The sequence below is a fragment of the Trachypithecus francoisi genome, unplaced genomic scaffold (assembly GCF_009764315.1).
Source record: "Trachypithecus francoisi isolate TF-2019V2 unplaced genomic scaffold, Tfra_2.0 Lachesis_group3, whole genome shotgun sequence".
NCBI classification, from domain to species: Eukaryota; Metazoa; Chordata; class Mammalia; order Primates; family Cercopithecidae; genus Trachypithecus; species Trachypithecus francoisi.
In genome coordinates, this window is record NW_022681468.1 from 138818460 (window position 1) to 138838890 (window position 20431).

At 42.8% G+C, this 20431-nt stretch overlaps 1 protein-coding gene across 1 annotated transcript in view; it reads left to right on the top strand.

Moving 5' to 3' along the window:
• The first annotated feature begins 363 nt into the window (after positions 1-363).
• The window catches only part of LOC117070662 (aromatase), a 34095-nt gene continuing 14027 nt past the window's right edge, over positions 364-20431 (top strand). Inside the window, exons 1-3 of the mRNA XM_033190121.1 lie at positions 364-546; positions 6323-6473; positions 16106-16260. Coding sequence (XP_033046012.1) covers positions 402-546; positions 6323-6473; positions 16106-16260 — 451 coding nt within the window. The 5' untranslated portion in view covers positions 364-401. The remainder of the gene's footprint in view (positions 547-6322; positions 6474-16105; positions 16261-20431) is intronic.

Genomic DNA, 20431 nt, shown 5'->3' on the forward strand with positions numbered 1-20431 from the left:
CAGAATGACTCCACCCCTGGAATGAGCTTTATTTTCTTATATTTTGGCAAGAAATTTGGCTTTCAATTGGGAATGCACGTCACTCTACCCACTCAAGGGCAAGATGATAAGGTTCTATCAGACCAAGCGTCTAAAGGAACCTGAGACTCTACCAAGGTCAGAAATGCTGCAATTCAAGCCAAAAGATCTTTCTTGGGCTTCCTTGTTTTGACTTGTAACCATAAATTAGTCTTGCCTAAATGTCTGATCACATTATAAAACAGTAAGTGAATCTGTACTGTACAGCACCCTCTGAAGCAACAGGAGCTGTAGATGAACCTTTAAGGGGATTCTGTAATTTTTCTGTTCCTTTGATTTCCACAGGACTCTAAATTGCCCCCTCTGAGGTCAAGGAACACAAGATGGTTTTGGAAATGCTGAACCCGATGCATTATAACATCACCAGCATGGTGCCTGAGGCCATGCCTGCTGCCACCATGCCAATCCTGCTCCTCACTGGCCTTTTTCTCTTGGTGTGGAATTATGAGGGTACATCCTCAATACCAGGTAAGTCAGTCATTTATTTCCATTTCTAAGGAGATTATTTACTTGGGATTTTGGTCCATGATGGTAAAGAAAATTTTGCAAAAGGACAAAAAGCACACCTGGAAAGATCTCTGAAGACTATGGCTATGTTAGCAAATAAGGACTTGGGTGAAAATTTTCAAACCAATTATCTGCACATTTTAAATGAAAGCACTTTAAAAATATCTTAGATAAACCCTTCCAGTCTGCACTGTACTTTCATAAAGTAGACTTGGCACAAGTACCTTTAAAACAAGCTCAAGATGGGGTGGAGTAAAGTAAAATTCCAGGGTTTTCTGGTTAACTTTTAAAAAAAGAGATTGCAATTTTGCTCTGAAGGTGAAAATGTCTCTGGAACGCCTTCTTCACTGCTTTTCTTCTCCCTTTCATTTTGCTTCCTCCATGCCCCCTCTTTGTCTTATATTTATCCCTTCTCTTTATTCCACTCATCATTTTCTCTTATTCTTGGGAATGTGGTGATAGTGGTCCCCATTTTTCTCCCACTACCTGGCTCCCATAAGGGTCAAATGGGATCCAGGCAGTGGGATAAAAATGCGGACCACACCAACACTCTTGGAACATCACACCCCACGAGAATCTTCAACAAGATCTGTGGGTCAATCAAAAGTGGAGAATAATATAATTATCCAGATAATCCCAATAGAAAACCCCACCCTTCCACCGTTAAAGCTACAGTGATCAGATATCAGATTAGTTCAGAATGACCTGAAATTTCAGACTGCTTCTTTAGTTTTCAGTGAAGATGCCTCATTGCAGACACATCTGTTCCCAATTCCATAAGATATCCAATGAGACTTTAAGAGCATAGTTATTACACACTGGTAAGTGTGGTGGGCCTCGTCTCAGTGGGATCAGAAGTGGGAGCATGGGGCTGGCACAAAATGCTCTGTGTCTGGATTCTTTTTAACATTCCAGATAATTGCCTGTCTCCCTGCCTGATTCAGCCTGATATTTTAGATTACTTTAATGCCCAGTTTAAAGGAACATTTAGTTAATTTTGTTCTCTGCTCCCTGACAGGGTCAGCTCTAGAGAAGGGAGGCTCAGAGCTAAGGGATGACTGTTTCATCATCTTTAACTTGAATTCTCTTCCCCGGTGTGGCCCTTCCTCACTGGATTTCTCCTCTCCCAAGAGAGCTTCATGGTCAGGGTCAGTGAATGGTCAGGGTGGGGTGAGTACGTAGAGGGGTGGAAAGCCTTCTTTTTCCTCTTCTTCCCTTCATAGGCCCAGGTGCTAAATTCTAATTTGTCTGTATTATCAGAGAATCAGGCCAGGAGAGTCCAGCGTTGCCCACACAGCATTGCCCATCCAGTAAGCCACAGGTTCTCAAGCTTTTAAGTCTATGTAAGAACACCCAGCAGGTAGGAGCTTGTTAATATTTCTGTTCCTGGACCCTGCTCCTGACTTTTTGACTCAGTCTCTTCAGGTCTAGAAACATGCATTTTTAAAAAGTCCCCCCGGATGCTTATGCTAATCAGCACTGGTGGAATTTCCTTGGACCCTTGACCAAGGAGATCAGCCTGTTAGGACAAGCCTGAGAACCAGCAGCCCTGAAGCTCTGGATCAGTAGGAGAGTAGGCAGCATCTCACTCTGTCCACCATTTCTGGGCCAGGGCCATCATGCTGCATCCACTGACAGATCAAGTAGCACAGTGATTCTCAGCACTGTCTGAGGTAGGGGCTCAGCTAGTTTGGGGCTGCTATTTTTTTAAAAATCTCCCCTCCTGATTTTTTATCAGCAGCCAAGGTTGAGAGCCACAGATATGAGCCTAACTCCTTCATTTGACAGAAGGGGAAACTGAGACCCGGGGAGCTGATCTGCCTTGCCCAGGCAAAACGCTATGACAAGCATGAGAAGCCATGGAGTTCAAACTCTTCGTTTTACAAGTGGAGGGTTAAAGCCCAGAGAAGGGAAATGGCTTGTCAGCTCCCCAGCTGGACAGGAAGTGGGAATGTAGGGGGGCCACCAGGAAGTCCTAAAGCCCAGGTTGATGATCATTTTGCTAGACAGGTAGTTTCTAGTTTCACACTTTCCCTTTGAAAGCGGAAGGTCTAGTTAGAATCCACTAGTAGCACAGACTGTGAGATCCTATGGTTTCTGGATGGGGGAGGGAAGATAAGAAAATTGGCCTTGTTTGGGGTGGTTTTTGCTGATCAATACTCCTGAGCTCCTGCCAGCTCACTTGAATCAGTGGCTTTCTAGGTTCTTGGTTTTAGAGGTTTGGGGGAAGCGCAGAGTCAGGAAAGCTCAGGACCAGTGAAAGCTGGAGGAACTTACAATGATTTAAAGTCCTTGAGTGAGTTATAATTTACAAAGCAGTTTCATGCCCATTTTCTACGGTGAGGTTGGTGTGTTTGTGTCTGTTTTGTAGGTGGCAAAACTGAGACTCAAAGAGTCACACAACTAGTAAGTGATGAAACTGGGGCTCATATCTAAGCTTCTTCTAGCTGTATTTACTAAGAGGCCCTGTTCTCCTGCTTAGGGGCAGGAGGATGTGTGAAAAGATTAAAGAGATGTGGTTTCTGCCCCAAGGGAATTACATAAAAGTAGTAAATTTCTGCCCCAAGGGAATTACATAAAAGTACAGTCAGGGGCACACACATAGGTGGTTGACTTAGTGCCAGGTAGGGGCTATGAAAGTCCTGAGGAAAGGGTCATTCCTGCGGGGAAGGGGGAGTGGCCAGGGTAGGGGGCAGGGTTGGAAGCTTCAGTTCTGAAAAATTGCTCCCGGTCTACTGATCTGGGTCAGGACTCACAGTCACCTGGCACTGGCTGCTCTCCCTTCCCCAAGGACATATAGCCATCCCCAGCTCTGAACAAGAGTCCTCTCCCTCCATATGCCATGCTCTGCCCTGGGTACCACATCCCAGAGCAGAGAACTGGGGAGGAAAAAAGCATGGCAACTGACATTCCACTTTTTCTTATTAAGATAATGTTTCACAGAAAAGTGCACAGCGTGGTGATAAATTTGCCATCACAATGCAGCCTGAGAAAGCGGATGTTACCCTTTTTCCAGAAGCTCCTCATGTGCCTTTGCAATCACTCTCCCTCATTCCAGAGCAAAACACCGTCTTTGATTTTGTGACAGTCACTCCCTTGCTTTTTTTTTTTTTATCATTTTACCACATAATTTCATATCCCAGAGAATACAGGTTAATTTTGCCTTGTTTTAAACATTTTAGCAGTCAATTCATACATTATGTCTTCTTGTATCTTGCTTCTTTTGCTCAATAGTGTGTTTCTAAGATCCATCCACATTGTGGCATGCAGGTGTAGTTCATTTTTATTGCCATAGGGTATTGAGTTATATAAATATCTCATGGTTTAATTGCCAGTTCCACTGTTGAGGGACACTTGAGGTGTCTTTAGTTTGGGGCTATTGTGAACAGGGCTGTTCTGAATGTATATGTGCACACAGATTTCTCTATGGTATATATCTGTAAGGCGTGGAAAGCAACAGGTTGTTGATTAGGACAGCTGGGGAGAGGTCCCAGCTGTTGGCTCCAAGGAGGCTGTCTCTGTACAAAAATGCAGCAAAGTATTCACTACTCCTTTTAGGGTGCGAAAGAGGCTCCCACAATCACTGCATGCCTAAATAAGCATCCCTAAATCTGAGAAGCAAAGATCAGCTTAATGTGGATACAACCAGAATATTTCCCTAATATTTTACCAAAGTTTCTACCTTCCTCCAGCATTCTTCTCTCCAGCTGGAGGGTGGGTAGAAGCATAAGATATACACATAAATGAAAAGGTCACATTGTGCTAAGATTCTTTTATTTTGTAATTATTTTTCACACACTCTCCTGTCTTGCCCCTAGACTCTGATGGGGACCATTATACTTATAACATCTCCAGTCCCTAATTTGGAGCTAGTGTCTATACCAGTAGTATCTATACCAGTAATTGTTTGTTGAATGAATTAAGCTGATATAGAATTGATCGCTAAGGACTCAAAACTCTGGTTCTCTTCTGGTTAGAACACTCAGGTTCTTAATCTAAGCACAAGGTTCAATCTCCCTTTTTCAGTAGATACATCTCTCCTGCGTCATAGCTTACATTTGAATGGCAGGTCCCAAATATTAAGATTTTTACATGGCAGGCTGGGTGTGGTGGCACAAGCCTGTAATCCCAAATCCCAGCTACTCAGGAGGCTGAGGCAGAAGAATTGCTTGAACCTGGGAGGTGGAGGTTGCAGTGAGCCGAGATCATGCCACTGCATTCCAGCCTGAGCAACAGAGCGAGACTCTGTCTTGAAAAAAAGGATGGCATTTAAAGCTTCATCCTTTATATTAGATACACATGCCTAATTAATTTTTAAAATTTATTCAGAAAATATTTGTTGAGCATCTACAAAGTGCCAAGCTGTAAATATCCAGTGAGGTAATATTATGCATATATTAATTGATTAAAGGTTAATATATCTAATGACAGTTTAAGGAAATACATATTCAATCAGATCTGCTGTGGAAATCTTTTAAAGAGCTTAATGAAATTATTTTAATACAAAGTCAGTCATCTACTGTATAATGTAGTGTTACTAAAGTACTCACAAGATTAATAACCTTAGACCATATTTTGGTTCTATAGGTATCAGCAAAGGTCTTCTATTTAAAGGGAAAAAAGAGCTGACAGTCTTGCTCATATTAACTCAGCTATTGCAAAGTAAAAGACTAAAAACTATTTGCTGTGTTTAGGACTAAACATCCAATTTGGGTGATCAAGCAAAAGGTTACACTATGTATATCATTACACAACTCTTGCCCATAAGGTGAAAATGCTGTCTCACATAGTTAGGCATGTTTTGGCTTCAGAATGATTTCACTGACAGAATGGAATTAAAGCAGAAAGATTCAGAAAAACTACTACTTGACAATTTCTAAAAAAAATTCTAAAACTTTTTAATCTAATTTTTTACCACCACCAGTAAAATCAAGGTACCAAGTTTGTTCTCTGATATAAGCAACATCAAATTCCCCAGTTGTTTCCCAGGTTCATGCTCTTTATAATTCTGCCATCCTCTGCATGAGCAAGGTTGTAAGCAGCCACTACTCTCAGCTAAAACCAGATTATGGGACTCAAACTCCAGTCTAGAGGCTCAAAGACCCATTGCCTGACTCCTCAACTCTTAGCTTTATTTTGCCTAATGAGATTTAGCTTAAGAGCCTTTTCTTAAACAGTCTTTTTTGAGGGGAATAAAATAGATGTTCTTAGATTGGATATTGTCCTTGTAGATCTTGTTTCTTTCAGTTGAAAGATTTCCTACAAAACTACAGACCAGTTTTAACCCACCCATTCTGTCAAGTGGGGCACTCAAACCAAAAGTTTCCAGAAAAAACCTACACGCCAAACAGTTCTGCCGGCTTGTCATTCGTCAGCGTTTCCACGTTTGCTACCAAACGCACGAATTGACTTGTATTCGAAACTCATTGATACCGGTTAACCTGGGAAGAAATTAGCACACACACCCCAGTTCATTCGGACTGAAATGATTAAGACCAAATAAAACTAGTGTGGCGTGGATACTGAACTCCTTTTTACTCATGGAGGGGTGAAGAGCCTCATGTTAAGTGTGAGGCTTTTGTTTTGTTTTGTTTCAAATCACTTTATTCATGATTCACAGATATACATCAAATGTAAAGAACACTTAGCTATAAAACAACAAAAACAGGAGTAACACAAAGCAGTTGCAATGTTTGGTGTAGCTAAGATGTAGCTTATGCTCTGACACCTGTCCTAGGTCCTGGCTACTGCATGGGAATCGGACCCCTCATCTCCCATGGCAGATTCCTGTGGATGGGGATCGGCAGTGCCTGCAACTACTACAACCGGGTGTATGGAGAATTCATGCGAGTCTGGATCTCTGGAGAGGAAACACTCATTATCAGCAAGTGAGTCTGTTCATAATCGGAGACATACTTTTTTTTTTTTTTTTTGAGACGGAGTCTTGTTCTGTCGCCCAGGCTGGAGTGCAGTGGCGCGATCTTGGCTCACTGCAAGCTCCGCCTCCCGGGTTCACGCCATTCTCCTGCCTCAGCCTCCCAAGTAGCTGGGACTACAGGCGCCCGCTGCCACGCCCGGCTAATTTTTTGCATTTTTAGTAGAGACGGGGTTTCACCATGTTAGCCAGGATGGTCTCGATCTCCTGACCTCGTGATACACCCGCCTCGGCCTCCCGAAGTGCTGGGATTACAGGCGTGAGCCACCGCGCCCGGCGGCAGACATGCTTTTTAAATCGAGGCTGGAGTTTTTTCCACTTAAGACAGATCTTTATTTTGATTCTTGATGTCTTTGTTTCTAACGCTATATTTTTACCACTGAAATGAAGGTGAGCAATCCCCGGAAATCTAACATTGAAACAGAATAATTGGGTTTTGCTTGAAATGAAGTCAGCGGTACATAAATAAATAACTCTGGAGAGTTGGGAAATTATTTACAGTCTCTGTGAGCAGGGAGTGTGGAAACTTGGAAGCCAGATAATTTGATTTCAATGAAACATACTTTAGGGAGAGGTGTTATCTTTTCTGCTTTCCCAAGTTTTTTGGTCCTAACCACAAATAAACATTAAAAAGAACCAAGCCAAACAAACAAAGAAAAAGCCCATACAAAACAAAAATAAAACCCAAGACACCACTGCGCTATAGTCTGGGTGACAGAGCAAGACCCTGTCTTTTAAAAAATAAAATAAAACCTGAGGCAGAGGTATCTGATCAGCAATTTGCTAATTTATTCTCCTGCCAAGCAACTGAGCACCTCTAAAAGAGCAGATGGTAAGCCGACCTTGGCTGAATCTGATTAAAGTAAAGTAAAAAGAAAATAAAAGAAGAGACAGTAGAAAAAGAAGTCATTCACATGCTGCTCTTCCATTTATGACTTTATGCCAGTATCCCAGTGGAGGGATCTTACATAAATCGGGAACAATATTACCCATTTAAAAAAATAGTGTCCTCCCTCTCTGCATTATTATATTTTGTGGATAACTAGCAGATTGAATTAGTTCTATGGTTAACTAAATGGGAATTGACTATAAAGAACTAGTTTGGTGAAATACTTGTTTTCTTGTTTATTGATCTTAGAAAATGGAGAATTTCAAAGACAGCGTATTTCCCTAGACTTTCAGCCAGTTTTAGTAGACTTTTAGCAAAGCTATGTGCAAACACTGTCTCATTAACACGTTTTTGTATTTGTAATCCCTGACAGAGCTTTACCCACAAACCAAAGCTGACCAGGGTGTTTTACCAATTTGTTCGAATTATTCATTCAGATACAAAGACTATAGCTCAAAAAGCAAGTGAAGCTTTTCTAGAAACTACATAATTTTTTCAGGTCAAGATTACGTATATCATCTCATAAAATACCACGGTATCCTCAAAGCCCAAATATTTGAAGCAGATACTGAAAGAAGGGAGCAGGAGAAAAATAGGTGTTATTTTAATACTTCCAAATATTTCAAACTATCCAAAACAATTTTTTTTTTGGCCTGGGATTTTTTTTGTTGTTTCATTCAGTTTCATGTTGTAGCACTTTTTTTTTTTTTTTTTTTTGAGGCAGAGTCTCACTCTGTCGCCCAGGCTGGAGTGCAGTGGCCCAATCTCAGCTCACTGCAAGCTCCGCCCCCCGGATTTAGGCCATTCTCCTGCCTCAGCCTCCCGAGTAGCTGGGACTACAGGTACCCGCCACGTCGCCCGGCTAGTTTTTGTTTTTGTTTTTTTTTTTTTTGTATTTTTAGTAGAGACGGGGTTTCACTGTGTTAGCCAGGATGGTCTCGATCTCCTGACCTCGTGATCCAGCCCGTCTCGGCCTCCCAAAGTGCTGGGATTACAGGCTTGAGCCACCGCGCCCGGCCATTGTAGCACTTCTAAGAGTAGCTGAGGCAGACCTCACACAACTAAACAGAAATGGCTTCAGGTGGAAACATCATTTCACTGGGTTCACTGTGACATACTCTAATGCAGTAGTTTTCAAAGTGTGGTCCTTCAACAGGCAGCATCAACAAGCCTGGGAACTTGTTAGCAATGCACCTTCTTGGGCCGCACCCTGACCTACTAAATGAGACAGTCTGGGGTCGGACCCACAATCTGTGTTTTAACAAAGTCTGCAGGTGATTCTGCTGCACACTTGAGTTTGAGAACCACTGCTCTAAGAACTAGACCATAATTACTTTTTTTATTTTAATTCTCCTGGTCTATTAGGCTTTAGTCAGCCAAATTTAAGTGACTATGATATGTTCTTGATATGTTCTCATTTTAAAAATCAGTACTTGAGTCACTTTTACAACTGGCTACACTCTCACAAATACCCTGGAAGCGCTGGTGTTTGGGTTTGCGGGTAGGGACATTTGCTGCTGCTCTTACATTTCCCCACACAGCCACCTGCCTTCCAGCTCTCCCCAGCCCAGGGTCTGCCTTCCCCATCACCTCTTTCCCTCAGCAGACAGGTGAAGTGACCCGCAGGATATTTATCTAGAAGGATATCTACCTGCTGCCCAGGATCTAGCACAGTGCCATGCTTCTCACCCTAGCTGTACCTTACAGTCACCCAGGGAGATTTTCAAAGCCCCAGTGCCTAGGCCACACCCCCACTTTTAGATCAGAACCTCTGAGGGTAGGATCCAGGCATCAGTGGTGTTTAATACTCCCCAGGTGATCCCAGGGTATGACAGAGTTTGAGAACATTCCATCTAGAGAGGGGGTGGAGGAGGAAGCTCCTGGGGCAGGAGGGCCTCTCCCCGGGGTTAGGGGAAACAGCAATGCAGGTTTGGTTTTGTCTTATGCTGAAGTGGTGGCGGTATAAGACTAGAATTGGTGTAAAGAATGATGGAATTGAGAAAGGACCACAGTACTAGGATAGAAATCATTCTGACATACTAGATATTTCGATGCTAGATTCTTAAGTCTCCAGAAAAACTCCCTGAATTCCCAAAGACAATTCCTGAAGTGGTTGCTCGTTACAGTGGGGGTGGCATCTGACCACTCTGCTAGTCTTAATTAGGAAATTGACTCCAACAACCCGACCAAGTCAGGTGCTCGTGCACGCAGAGACGCGGCCACAACCCACCCACCCTATCCCCAGCTCTCCCAGTTCTTTCCTTTTCCTGTCCTCTCAGGCTTTTCACTTGTTGGAGTCTTTGTGTTCTCCTTAATTGCCTCAGAGCAGTTCAATTTTGTTGTTAAAGGCTGAGCTCCCCGCGGGAATAGGACATGTTTGTCCCCATCTCCTTTCCTTGCCTGCTCTTCAAGTCCCTTCCAGAACTCCCCGTACCTCTTGAAAAGACCCCACTGGACCTCAGAAAGCTTTTTATTTTTATTTGAATAGTTTGCCAGATTTTTTTTTTCTTTTGAAAAGTTTGAGGTCTGTAGTCATTACAACTGTGTAGAAATTATGGTCCAACTTTTCCAACCAGCTTTGTCCCAAAGTAATGGGGGCTGCAGAACTTCAGGGGAAAAGTCAGGTATATGGGCTGCTGCGATGCCGCCTGCGCCACTGGGGGCGTCGAGGCACGGTCCATCTGGTGAGATGTAGATGATGTGTGCACCGTTCTTCGCCCAGGCAGCTACCCAGGCAGCTGTGCTCTAAATTAATGAGGGTCTGTAGGTGATGCATGACACTATATGTCCATTATATGTCCCTAGATTAGTTTTTGTCATGAATACAAAAAAAATTTATGTAGCACTCATAAAGGGAAATTAGCAGTTAGCATGCTAATTCGGGTTCTATTTGCATATCTGTTAGCAATTAACATACTAATTAGGGTTATATTTTTACATCTGTCTTAATGATGTGCAAATTTACACATCATTTACGGGGGTTTCCTTCATTTATTCTTTAAATATACATTTACTGTGAATTTATTATATACTAAGCACTGAATGATTCTAAGTTGTAATAGTCATTACTGGCTCTTCATCCATTAAATATTTATTGAAAACTTACTATGTATAGCAGCAGGTATTGTTCTAAGCTCTGGGAATACAGCAGTGAAAAAACCAGCCAAAAGTCATTTACCTCATGGAGCAATATGTTGTCACTAGGTCATCAATAAACAAGTAAAATATATAGTGTATCAGCAGAGTGACCAATTGTTTCAGTTAACCTGGGACCAGGGCCTTTCCCAGGATGTGGGACTTTCAGTGCTGAAACTGGCATAATCCTGGGCAAACCAGGATAGCTGGTCACACTGTTATGAGGCAGATAGGTATTACATAGAAAAAGAATAGGGAAAGCGGATGGGGGAGGACGAGTTGTAGAGACGCAGGTGTGATTGTCAATAGGTGGTACAGGCAGCCCTCACTGAGAAGACAGCATTTAAATAAAAACCTAAAGGAAATGAGCAAGTAGCCCATGCAGAGACCTGGTGGAAAAGCATTCTAGACAGAAGGAACAGCAAGTGCCAATGTCCTAAGGTGAGAGCCTGAGTGGAAGAACACAGGAGATGAGATGAGAGAGGCAATAGGGTACCAAATCACGTCAGGCCTTGCAGGCCATCGTAACAACTCGAGCTTTTACCCTCTGTGAGAAAGGAAGCTACTGAAGAATTTGAGCAGAGGAGTGACGCATGTGACTCATTTGTGTTTCACAGAATCATTCTGGCTGCTCTGTTGATAATAGGTGCAAGAAGACAAGGGATAGGACCAGAGACCAGTTAGGCAAGAGGTGATGGTGGCTGGTCCAGGTGGTAGCATAGAGGTGATAAGATATGAGGGAAAATTCCAGACATATTTTGAAGGCAAAGCCAACAGACTTGCTGACAGATTGGATGTAGGATGTGAGAGAAAAAAAAAAGAGTCAAAGTGCTGTCCAGTTTTGCCTTGAATGGGGACATCGTGTCCTAAGATAGGTGGAGCAAGTTGGGAAGGGGAGAGATTAGGGTTCCATTCTAGACATGTTAGATTTGACATGCCCAGTTGACATCTGAGTGGGATGATTGAGTAGAGAGGACTGAACCTTGAGACCCTCTAGTGTAAATAGGGCAGAAACTAGCAACAGAGACTGAGAAGGAGCAGCTGGACGGAGAAGAGAAAACTAGGAAAGTGTGATGACTGAAAACCAGGTGAAGAATCCGTATCAGGGCGTAGGAAATTGTGAACCATGTCAAATACCACTGATGGGGAAAGGGAATGCGTGGAGATTTCAGTACTGCATTTAGCAACAGGGAAGTCACAGGTGACCTTGACAACAGCAGTTTCAATGTACTAGTCAGGGCAAAAGTCTGACCAGAGAAGAGAATAGGGGGAGAAGAATCAGAGGCATCAAGTGTAGACAAGTCTTCCAAGGAGTTTGCCATAAAGAAGGCAGGAAATGAGACAGTAGCTGAACGAGATGTGCAGGCAAAGGAAATTTGATTTTTAAAATAGGAGAAATTACAGCATGTGAGTTGTAGGGGGAATGGTCAGTTATGGAGGAAAATCAAATGATTGTTGATGGAAGAGAAAGAAAGGGTGTGCTAAGTGAGATGTGAAGAGGTCCCTGGGGACAAGTGGATGGGTTGGCCTTGAATGGGGACATAGAATTTCCATCGTAATAGGAGGGAAGGTGGAATATACGGGCACAGGTCTGGGTCGTTGGGGCTTGTGGAGATTCTCTTGTAGTTGTTTCCATTTTCTTGGGAAAATTGGAAATAAAGTCTTCAGCTGGGGCTGAGTGGGGAGAATATAATAGTCATGTAGAAGAGTGAGAGAATGAACGGGCTGGGGACTTGCAGTAGCGTTGCCAGCGACACTAAGAGCTCACTTGAATTTAACCGAGACCTGACAGCAGGCACGTGTGTGCTCACGCACACACATGCACACACACGTGTGCACATACATGGTTTTTCTTTTTTCCCAGCCCACTTCAACTGCCAGGTGCAAGCACAGGATAAGCTCAGAGTTGGACTTAGCTGGAGTTGTGGTTTTACCAGGCAACCATGACAAAGTAAGAAGAGGGTCAAGGGAGTTGAGGATTCAGGGAAGGGTATTTTAATTTTAGATTGACAATAATTTCTTCCCAACTTTCTATTAAGAAAACTATCAAATGAGTAGGAAAATTGAAAGAGCCGTCCCCCCGCCACACTTTTCCCCCTATGACATTGACCTTTTGAAGAGACCAGGTCAGCTATAAGATATCCCACATTCTGAATTTCTCTCACTGTTTCATCAGGATGTCATTTACTATATTCATCTATTCCCTGTATTTCTTGTAAACTGAAAATTGGGTCTAAAGGCTCAATTAGATTAAGGTTGCACATTTTTGCAATAACACTTCAGTAGTACTAGGAACTTCATATCACATCACATCAGAAGATGAGTAACGGGTTGTCCCAGTAGCACTGATGTTAAATTTGATCACTTGGTTGGGTGGTTACAGTAAGATTTCTCTGTTATAAAGATTGCTTATCTCTTATAGTCACCTAGAATTTAAACTGGGTAAGTGAGGATATTAGAGACGTGAAGGACAGTGAAAAGGTGACAGGATTGATGGAACAGATCTACACGAGGCAACTATTTTTAAATGTTTGTCACCAGCAGGGTGCAGTGGCTCACACCTGTAATGCCAGCACTTTGGGAGGTGAAGGTGGGCGTATTACTTGAGGTCAGGAGTTTGAGACCAGCCTGGCCAACATGGTGAAACCCTGTCTCTACTAAAAACACACACAAAAAATTAGCTGGGCGTGGTGGTGAGCGCCTGTAATCCCAACTACTCAGAAGGCTGTGGCACGAGAATTGTTTGAACCTGGGACGTGGAGTTTGCAGTTAGCTGAGATTGTGCCACTGTACTCCAGCCTGGACAATAGAGTGAGACTCTGTCTCAAAAAAAAAAAAAAGTCACCAATTATTCCATTAATTGCCTCCTCATCACTGTTGAACCTGCCCACAAGTGTGTGAGTTGTTTAATCCCAGAACTCAGGTGGCTTCCTTCTCATCACCTAAGAGCTTACTCCCTGGCTACTTTCCATTTTGAACAGACAATAGGTCTGCCATCTTTGGAGATGTCTTTTGTCTTCAGTCATGCTTAATGAGGGATAATAACCCTAGTGACCAGACACCCAACACTGTGCCCTGTCCCTGCTGAGGTTGGGGACTCAGTTGGACTCTCCTCAGTGCTAAGAAATCCTCATTCTCCCAACTAATGAGTATAACACTTGCCTATGGCAGTGTTGCCGGCTGGCCCACAAGCCAGAGCCAGGCCTGCCTTGACTGCCAGGAGGAGCTCTGGGCTGGGGTCCTTAGTTCATCACTGACCTTCTGTTCTTCACTTCTCTGATTTACTCTGGCTAGATCAATCCAGCCTACTTTTAGTAAGTGACCTTGTTTTAAATTGCTCACCTGTGAGCAATTTAAATAAAGCAGTCACCCATCCCTTGCTTTATCACTTCTGCCTGATTAGCTTTGTCCCTGGAAGCCTGAGCTTTGGATTCAAAACAGCTGAGATGTTGGTGCCCCCTAAAGGACACATGAATTTTAAAGGTTGACTCTTCATTACTAATAACTAGCAAATATTTAGTTGGGTTTGTTTTATGTTTGGAGTTTCTTACTCTCTTTTGAAAACTGGTTAGCAAGTTCTTAAATGAAATGGACAGGCCAATATGATTAATGCAGTATACAAAAGCCCTAGGGTCAGAGCAGAAAAATAGTGTTTGTCCGTTAAGTGCTTAAAATTCTTAGACATGAGTTTGTGAACAAAGAATATATAAATTACTTAATTTCTGCTTTAATTATGGAATGATGGAGGGGAAGGTAAGTAAAGCTAGAGTTTTCAAATATTTTAATTAGTAAGAATTTCATGCCTTCCTATAGCCTAATTTTTCTATATATGACAAAATTTGAAGTGTCAGACAAATTAATTCCCTAGAATACAAATGGAAGCATCTGTATTTTTATTTTTTATTTTTTTATTATTTTTATTTATTTTTTGCTAGGGAGAGGCAAACATGTCCAAAACTTAGGACTATTTGATGAATATTATCTGGAATCAGATCAAAAGAATATTTAATGGTGTTTTTATTTGAAAATAGGGGATTTTTCCTGAAATAAATATCAAGTAAATAAGTTATTTACAATAACTCTGCTTTTTTTTTTTTTTTTTTTTTGAGATAGGATCTTGGTCTGTCACCCAGGTTAGAGTGCAATGGCATGATCATGGCTCACTGTAGCTTCAACCTCCAGGGCTCCAGCTATCCTACTGCCTCAGTCCCCCAAGTAGTTGGGACTACAGGCACACACTACCACACCCAGCTAATTTTTGTATTTTATATAATAATAATCTTGTTCTAATTTCTTGACACTACCATTATTTCAGAGGCTTACTTTTAAAGCTTAAATAGGACTATGGAACACATCACAGACGTGAGAGCTGGATTAATACTTAGCCCACAACCTAATCCGTTGAACCACAGCAGCGCTTTTTAGGCCTAGGGTCCTCTGGGAAGGTATTTCAGCAGGTAAACTGAACAACCTCACTAAGGCTAAGGTATCCTTTTAGGAGCCAAGTGTCAACTAGGAGATGGAGGAGCAAGAGTCTCTCCAACCTGTCTGAGAACCAGTTGCAGATATTATAGTAACCACTTCTAATCTTTGAGGGTTATGTGTTCTGAAAACCTCCACAGTAGGAGAATTTGCATTGTGAAACAAAATTTTGGGAGACCAGAGGGGAGGGAGGACCAAAGTTGAAATTAATACATGAAATTTTGTATAAATATTAAGTTCACCAAGAAAGTAACAACAACATCTGAAATCAAGATAATACCAGTGACATCTTACACATCTTGAATTTGCATAAGTGAGCATCATGCAAATTGTACTATCTCATGTCTCATCACATCCTGTCATGGGAGAACTCTGTGACCCTGGAGACTTTGATGAGTCATGATGGAATGCAGAGCCCCAAAATAGCTTCCTTTACTACCGCAGTGAGCTTTGCGTGCCAGCCCAGCCAGGCCCTGGCCAAGCTCAGGGCTAGAAGAAGTGCCCAAGGAGATGTTTTTCAAGCCCTGACTGATACTCCACTGGAGAGGGCAGGCCTGATCAGAGACTAGAGTTGGGTGGTACTAGGCAAAACTGCTGGTTCCAAAATAGGAAAACAAGACTTTGGTAATTCCACAGACTTCCGATTCTGTGACTCACTCTTGCAGTGGGTGGCACTTTGTGGAGTGAGGCTGGGTGAGACCTGGGAGGCTGGAGGTTCTTCTGGCTCTGGTGGTGTGGAGGGTTCAGCTTCTTAACAGCCTTGAAACTCTGACTCCAGTAGTGGGTAGTATTTTGGGGAGGTTAGAGAAGAAAGAGAAATAAGGAATGGTGTGTAGGTATGTGTGTGTGTTTTCTATCTTTGGTGATGTTTAAACAGGGAGTCAGTAGGTAGAAATGATTCAACTGGAGAAGGATGTCCTCATGGTAACAGAAGTGCTTATTCAACCTGAATACTAGAAATCATGCACATTGCATTTGAGTGACATGCATTTGCTAAGAGAGCTACCTCCTAGTCAAAATGTACCACCATGAGTTCTGCTGACCCTTAAAAATGACACCAAGGTTTCCTTTCTTTTCAGGTCCTCAAGTATGTTCCACATAATGAAGCACAATCATTACAGCTCTCGGTTTGGCAGCAAACTTGGGCTGCAGTGCATCGGTATGCATGAGAAAGGCATCATATTTAACAACAATCCAGATCTCTGGAAAACAACTCGACCCTTCTTTATGAAAGGTAAGCAGGTACTTAGCTACATTCTTCATTTTTGTCTATGAATATGCCTTTTTTGAAATCATATTTGTTAAATATTTTATTTACTTATTTATTTATTTATGGAGACAGAGTCTGACTCTATCACCTAGGCTGGAGTGAAGTGGCACGACCTTGGCTTACTGTAACCTCCGCCTCCTGGGCTCAGGTGATCCTCCCACCTCAGCCTCGCAAGTAGCTGGGACTACAGGTGTGCACCACTATGCCTGGCTAATTTTTGTATTTTTTGTAGAAATAGGGTTTTGTCACATTTGAGACCAGGCTGGGCTCGAACTCACGGAGTCAAACGATTCACCTGCCTCGGCCTCCCAAAGTGCTGGGATTACAGGCATGAGCCATCATGCCCAGTCTGAAATCATATTTTGAATTATACTGCAATAAAGGAGGAAGAGCTAACATTTATTATACCTTTACTCTGTAGTGGCCATTGTTCTAAACACTTGAATGGCAGCCCCATGTGGTAAATGTTGTTATCATCTACAACTGACAGAAAATGAAGGCATAAAGAGGTTAAGTAACTTGCCCAAGGTCCAAACATTAGTAAATGATAGCCTGGAATATATCCCTGAAGCCTGTATTTCTTAATCACCACAAATTCTTTTCTTCTTATTGATATGCAAAGCAATTTTATAGGCATAAAGAAGAGATGAAGATATATATTTAGAGTCATTTCAGTTAAGAATTTAGCATGTCGGCCGGGCGTGGTGGCTCACGCCTGTAATCCCAGCACTTTGGGAGGCCGAGGTGGGCGGATCACAAGGTCAGGAGATCGAGACCATGGTGAAACCCCGTCTCTACTAAAAATACAAAAAAAAAAGCCGGGCGCCGTGGCGGGTGCCTGTAGTCCCAGCTACTCGGGAGGCTGAGGCAGGAGAATGGCGGGAACCCGGGAGGTGGAGCTTGCAGTGAGTTGAGATAGCGCCACTGCACTCCAGCCTGGTGGACAGAGCAAGACTCCGTCTCAACAAAAAAAAAAAAAAAAAAAAAAAGAATTTAGCATGTCACCCATATGTTTGATTTAAACATGGCCATGTCACCCATATGTTTGCTGAGTGCTTGACTGACAGCCCAGATGATTCAGCAGGAAGCAATTTGTGAATGAAATTAGAGAATTTTAGAACTGAGAGGGACCACATCTGTCACCTAACCTCTGATTTTCACAGTTGAGGAAATAAAGTCCCAATGAAGTTATGATTTTCATCCAGGCAAAACAGGGAGTAATGAATGAGCTGAGACTCATTTGCAAGCCTCCTTATCCAGTGATTTTTCTCCCTTTACCTCATCATGCTGGAAATGAAACTATTGGGGAATACACATGACTAACCCTTGACATTACTATCAAGCATCAAGAAAGATAATCGTGCCCTAGAAACCTTGTCAGTGGTGGAATCTGGGGCTGGATGATTTTAGGTCCGGCCCTGTCTATTCACAGCCTTCCCTCCAGCAGCCCATGCTGTGAATCCAGGTAACCACCTTCTGTGTGCCTGCTAAGATGGAGAGAGCTATGCCAGTACCTGTGCCCACTGGGTGTTGAGCCCAGCCTTCAGAGCTGCCCCTCACCAGGACTCAGCACAACTCTTGCTGTAGACCCCAGTGTATCACTTTCCTATTGCTGCTGTAACAAATTGCCACAAAATAAGTGGCTTAAAAGAACACATTTATCTCACAGTTCTGTAGGTCAGAAGTCTGACATGGATCTCAATGAGCTGAAAATCAAGGCATAGGCAAGGCTATGTGCCTTTCTGGGGGCTCTAGGAAAGACTCTTTGTCTTTTCCAGCTCTAGAAGCCAGCCACATTCCTTGGCTTGTGGCCCTTTCCTCCAGCTTCAAAGCCAGCAACAGTGGATTGAGTCCTTTGCACGTTATATCTCTGGCCCACCTTCTGTCATCCCATCTCTCTCTGGCTTTGACCTCGGCTTAGAAAGGTCCTTTGCCTTTTTTTTTTTCTTCTGAGACAGAGTCTTGCTCTGTCGCCCAGACCAGAGTGCAGTGGCGCCATCTCGGCTCACTGCAAGCTCCGCCTCCTGGGTTCACACCATTCTCCTGCCTCAGCCTCACAAGTAGCTAGGACTACAGGCGCCCGCCACCACGCCCGGCTAATTTTTTGTATTTTTAGTAGAGATGGGGTTTCACCATGTTAGACAGGATGGTCTCGATCTCCTGACCTTGTGATCCACCCGCCTCGGCCTCCCGAAGTGTTGGGATTACAGGCATGAGCCACCGCACCTGGCTAATTTTTTGTATTTTTAGTAGAGATGGGTTTTCTCCGTGTTAGCCAGGGTGGTCTCGATCTCCTGACCTTGTAATCCGCCCGCCTCGGCCTCCCGAAGTGTTGGGATTACAGGCATGAGCCTGTAATCTTTGCTTTTAAGAACTCATGATGAGGTTTGTCCCACCCCATTTCAAAGTCCTTAACCTTAGTTATATCTGCTACTTTTCCTGTAAAGTAACGTATTAGTAGGTTCTGGGGATTATGACCCAGACAAATTTAGGGTGCTATTATTCTGCCTATCACTCATGTTGGGGGAGATAAATCTCCTTATACCTTATAAAACTATGGAATGAATTAATGGAAAAAGTATAGGACTTAGTATTACAGGTTGTGAGTTTGAGTCCCAGCACTGCCACTTGCTACCTATCTGACCTTAGGCAAGTCGCTTCGCCTTTCTGAGCTTCAGATTCCCTATTCACAAAAGGTGATACATGTTATAAAACTTGCACTCTAGGGCTGTTGTGAAGAGCAAATGAAATAATGCTATAAGATCCCATAGAAATGTACGTTTGACTTTTTCATTTGGCTCAGGCATATTAGGAATATGTGAACTAGTATTTAGGAGTAGTTAACTTTCACATACCAATATTCTCTACCCTGACATGCAAGAGCTAATTAAAAGAATCTCTAAGTTCATCCATTTGTTTAACAAACCACCATTGTCATCACTGAACTAGGTACCAAGATACAATGACAAACCAGATGTGGTTCCTGCCCTCGAGGAACTTATAATGGGTGAGGGGGGTTTGAATTAGGAAGGGGCAGCCCAGCACATCACCAAATACTACCCCAGGTGATAGTAATGCTGGCGGTTGCACGGAGTGATGCCACGTACAGATGAACAGGCCATCTAAAGCACACTGAGGGTCAGGGGAGACTTTTCAGAGGACTGGATGCTTATAATGCGTAAGGTAGAAGCTAATTAAGAAAACAAAAGACAAACATTCTAGGAGTAAAGAACAGGATAGCCAAAGGCACAGATGAGTAGTTAGACATGAGGCATCCAGGGCTCTGTCAGTAAGTCCTTGTGCCTGGTGAAGATACATTCAGGGACGTGGCCAAGGGGAGGGCAGAGCCATATCACCAAAAATCTCTCGGTTAAGGCAAGGAATTGAGCTTATCGCAAAAACTATGGAGAATCACTAAAGATTTTAAGCAGAATGACATGAACATATTTGTATTTTATAAAAATCCCTCTGGTAGCAGAGAGAATGACTAACTGGAAGGAAGCAGGACCGTGAGCAGTGAGAACATTTAGGAGCTACTGCAGTGATGCAGGAAGGGTGGAGGGGAGGCTGTGGGTTCAAGATAGTCAAAAGGATAGACCCTACAGTAGTAGACCCTATAGTACTTGGAAATTAAGCAAAACATCTTTGTGACTTTTTTTAGATAGCCTTCTATAGGGAAGATCAGGGTTTCTACAAAAAAGTGCAACACAACTGGACCCAAATTCATAATCCCAAGAAATAGGAGGCTAATTGCTTACTGGAAAGTTCACTGTGGTGTCTGACATTTCTATAATCAATGAGAGTCCTAAGCATTTTTCAACGAATTTCCTTTTAGAGTTAGACTCCCTATTGGTTTTCCTGATATAGTAGAAAGTTTGGCACAAGTTTCAGTAACGTTAATGAAAGTATTGACTTACTGGGTGAGTCTGTAGAGAAATAGTTAAGTGCAACTTAGGCAATGGCCCATCTTGGGAGGTGGGGAAGGGTGAGAGCGAGGGGTGAAGAAATAGCATATGTTTCCCAAAACTGCTGAGAAATGTGTCCATATTAATGGTATTTGCTGATTGCTTGCCCAATTTTCTTTTGACTGGATAGATTCAATACGTTTTGGCACATTTTAAAAATTAAATCATAT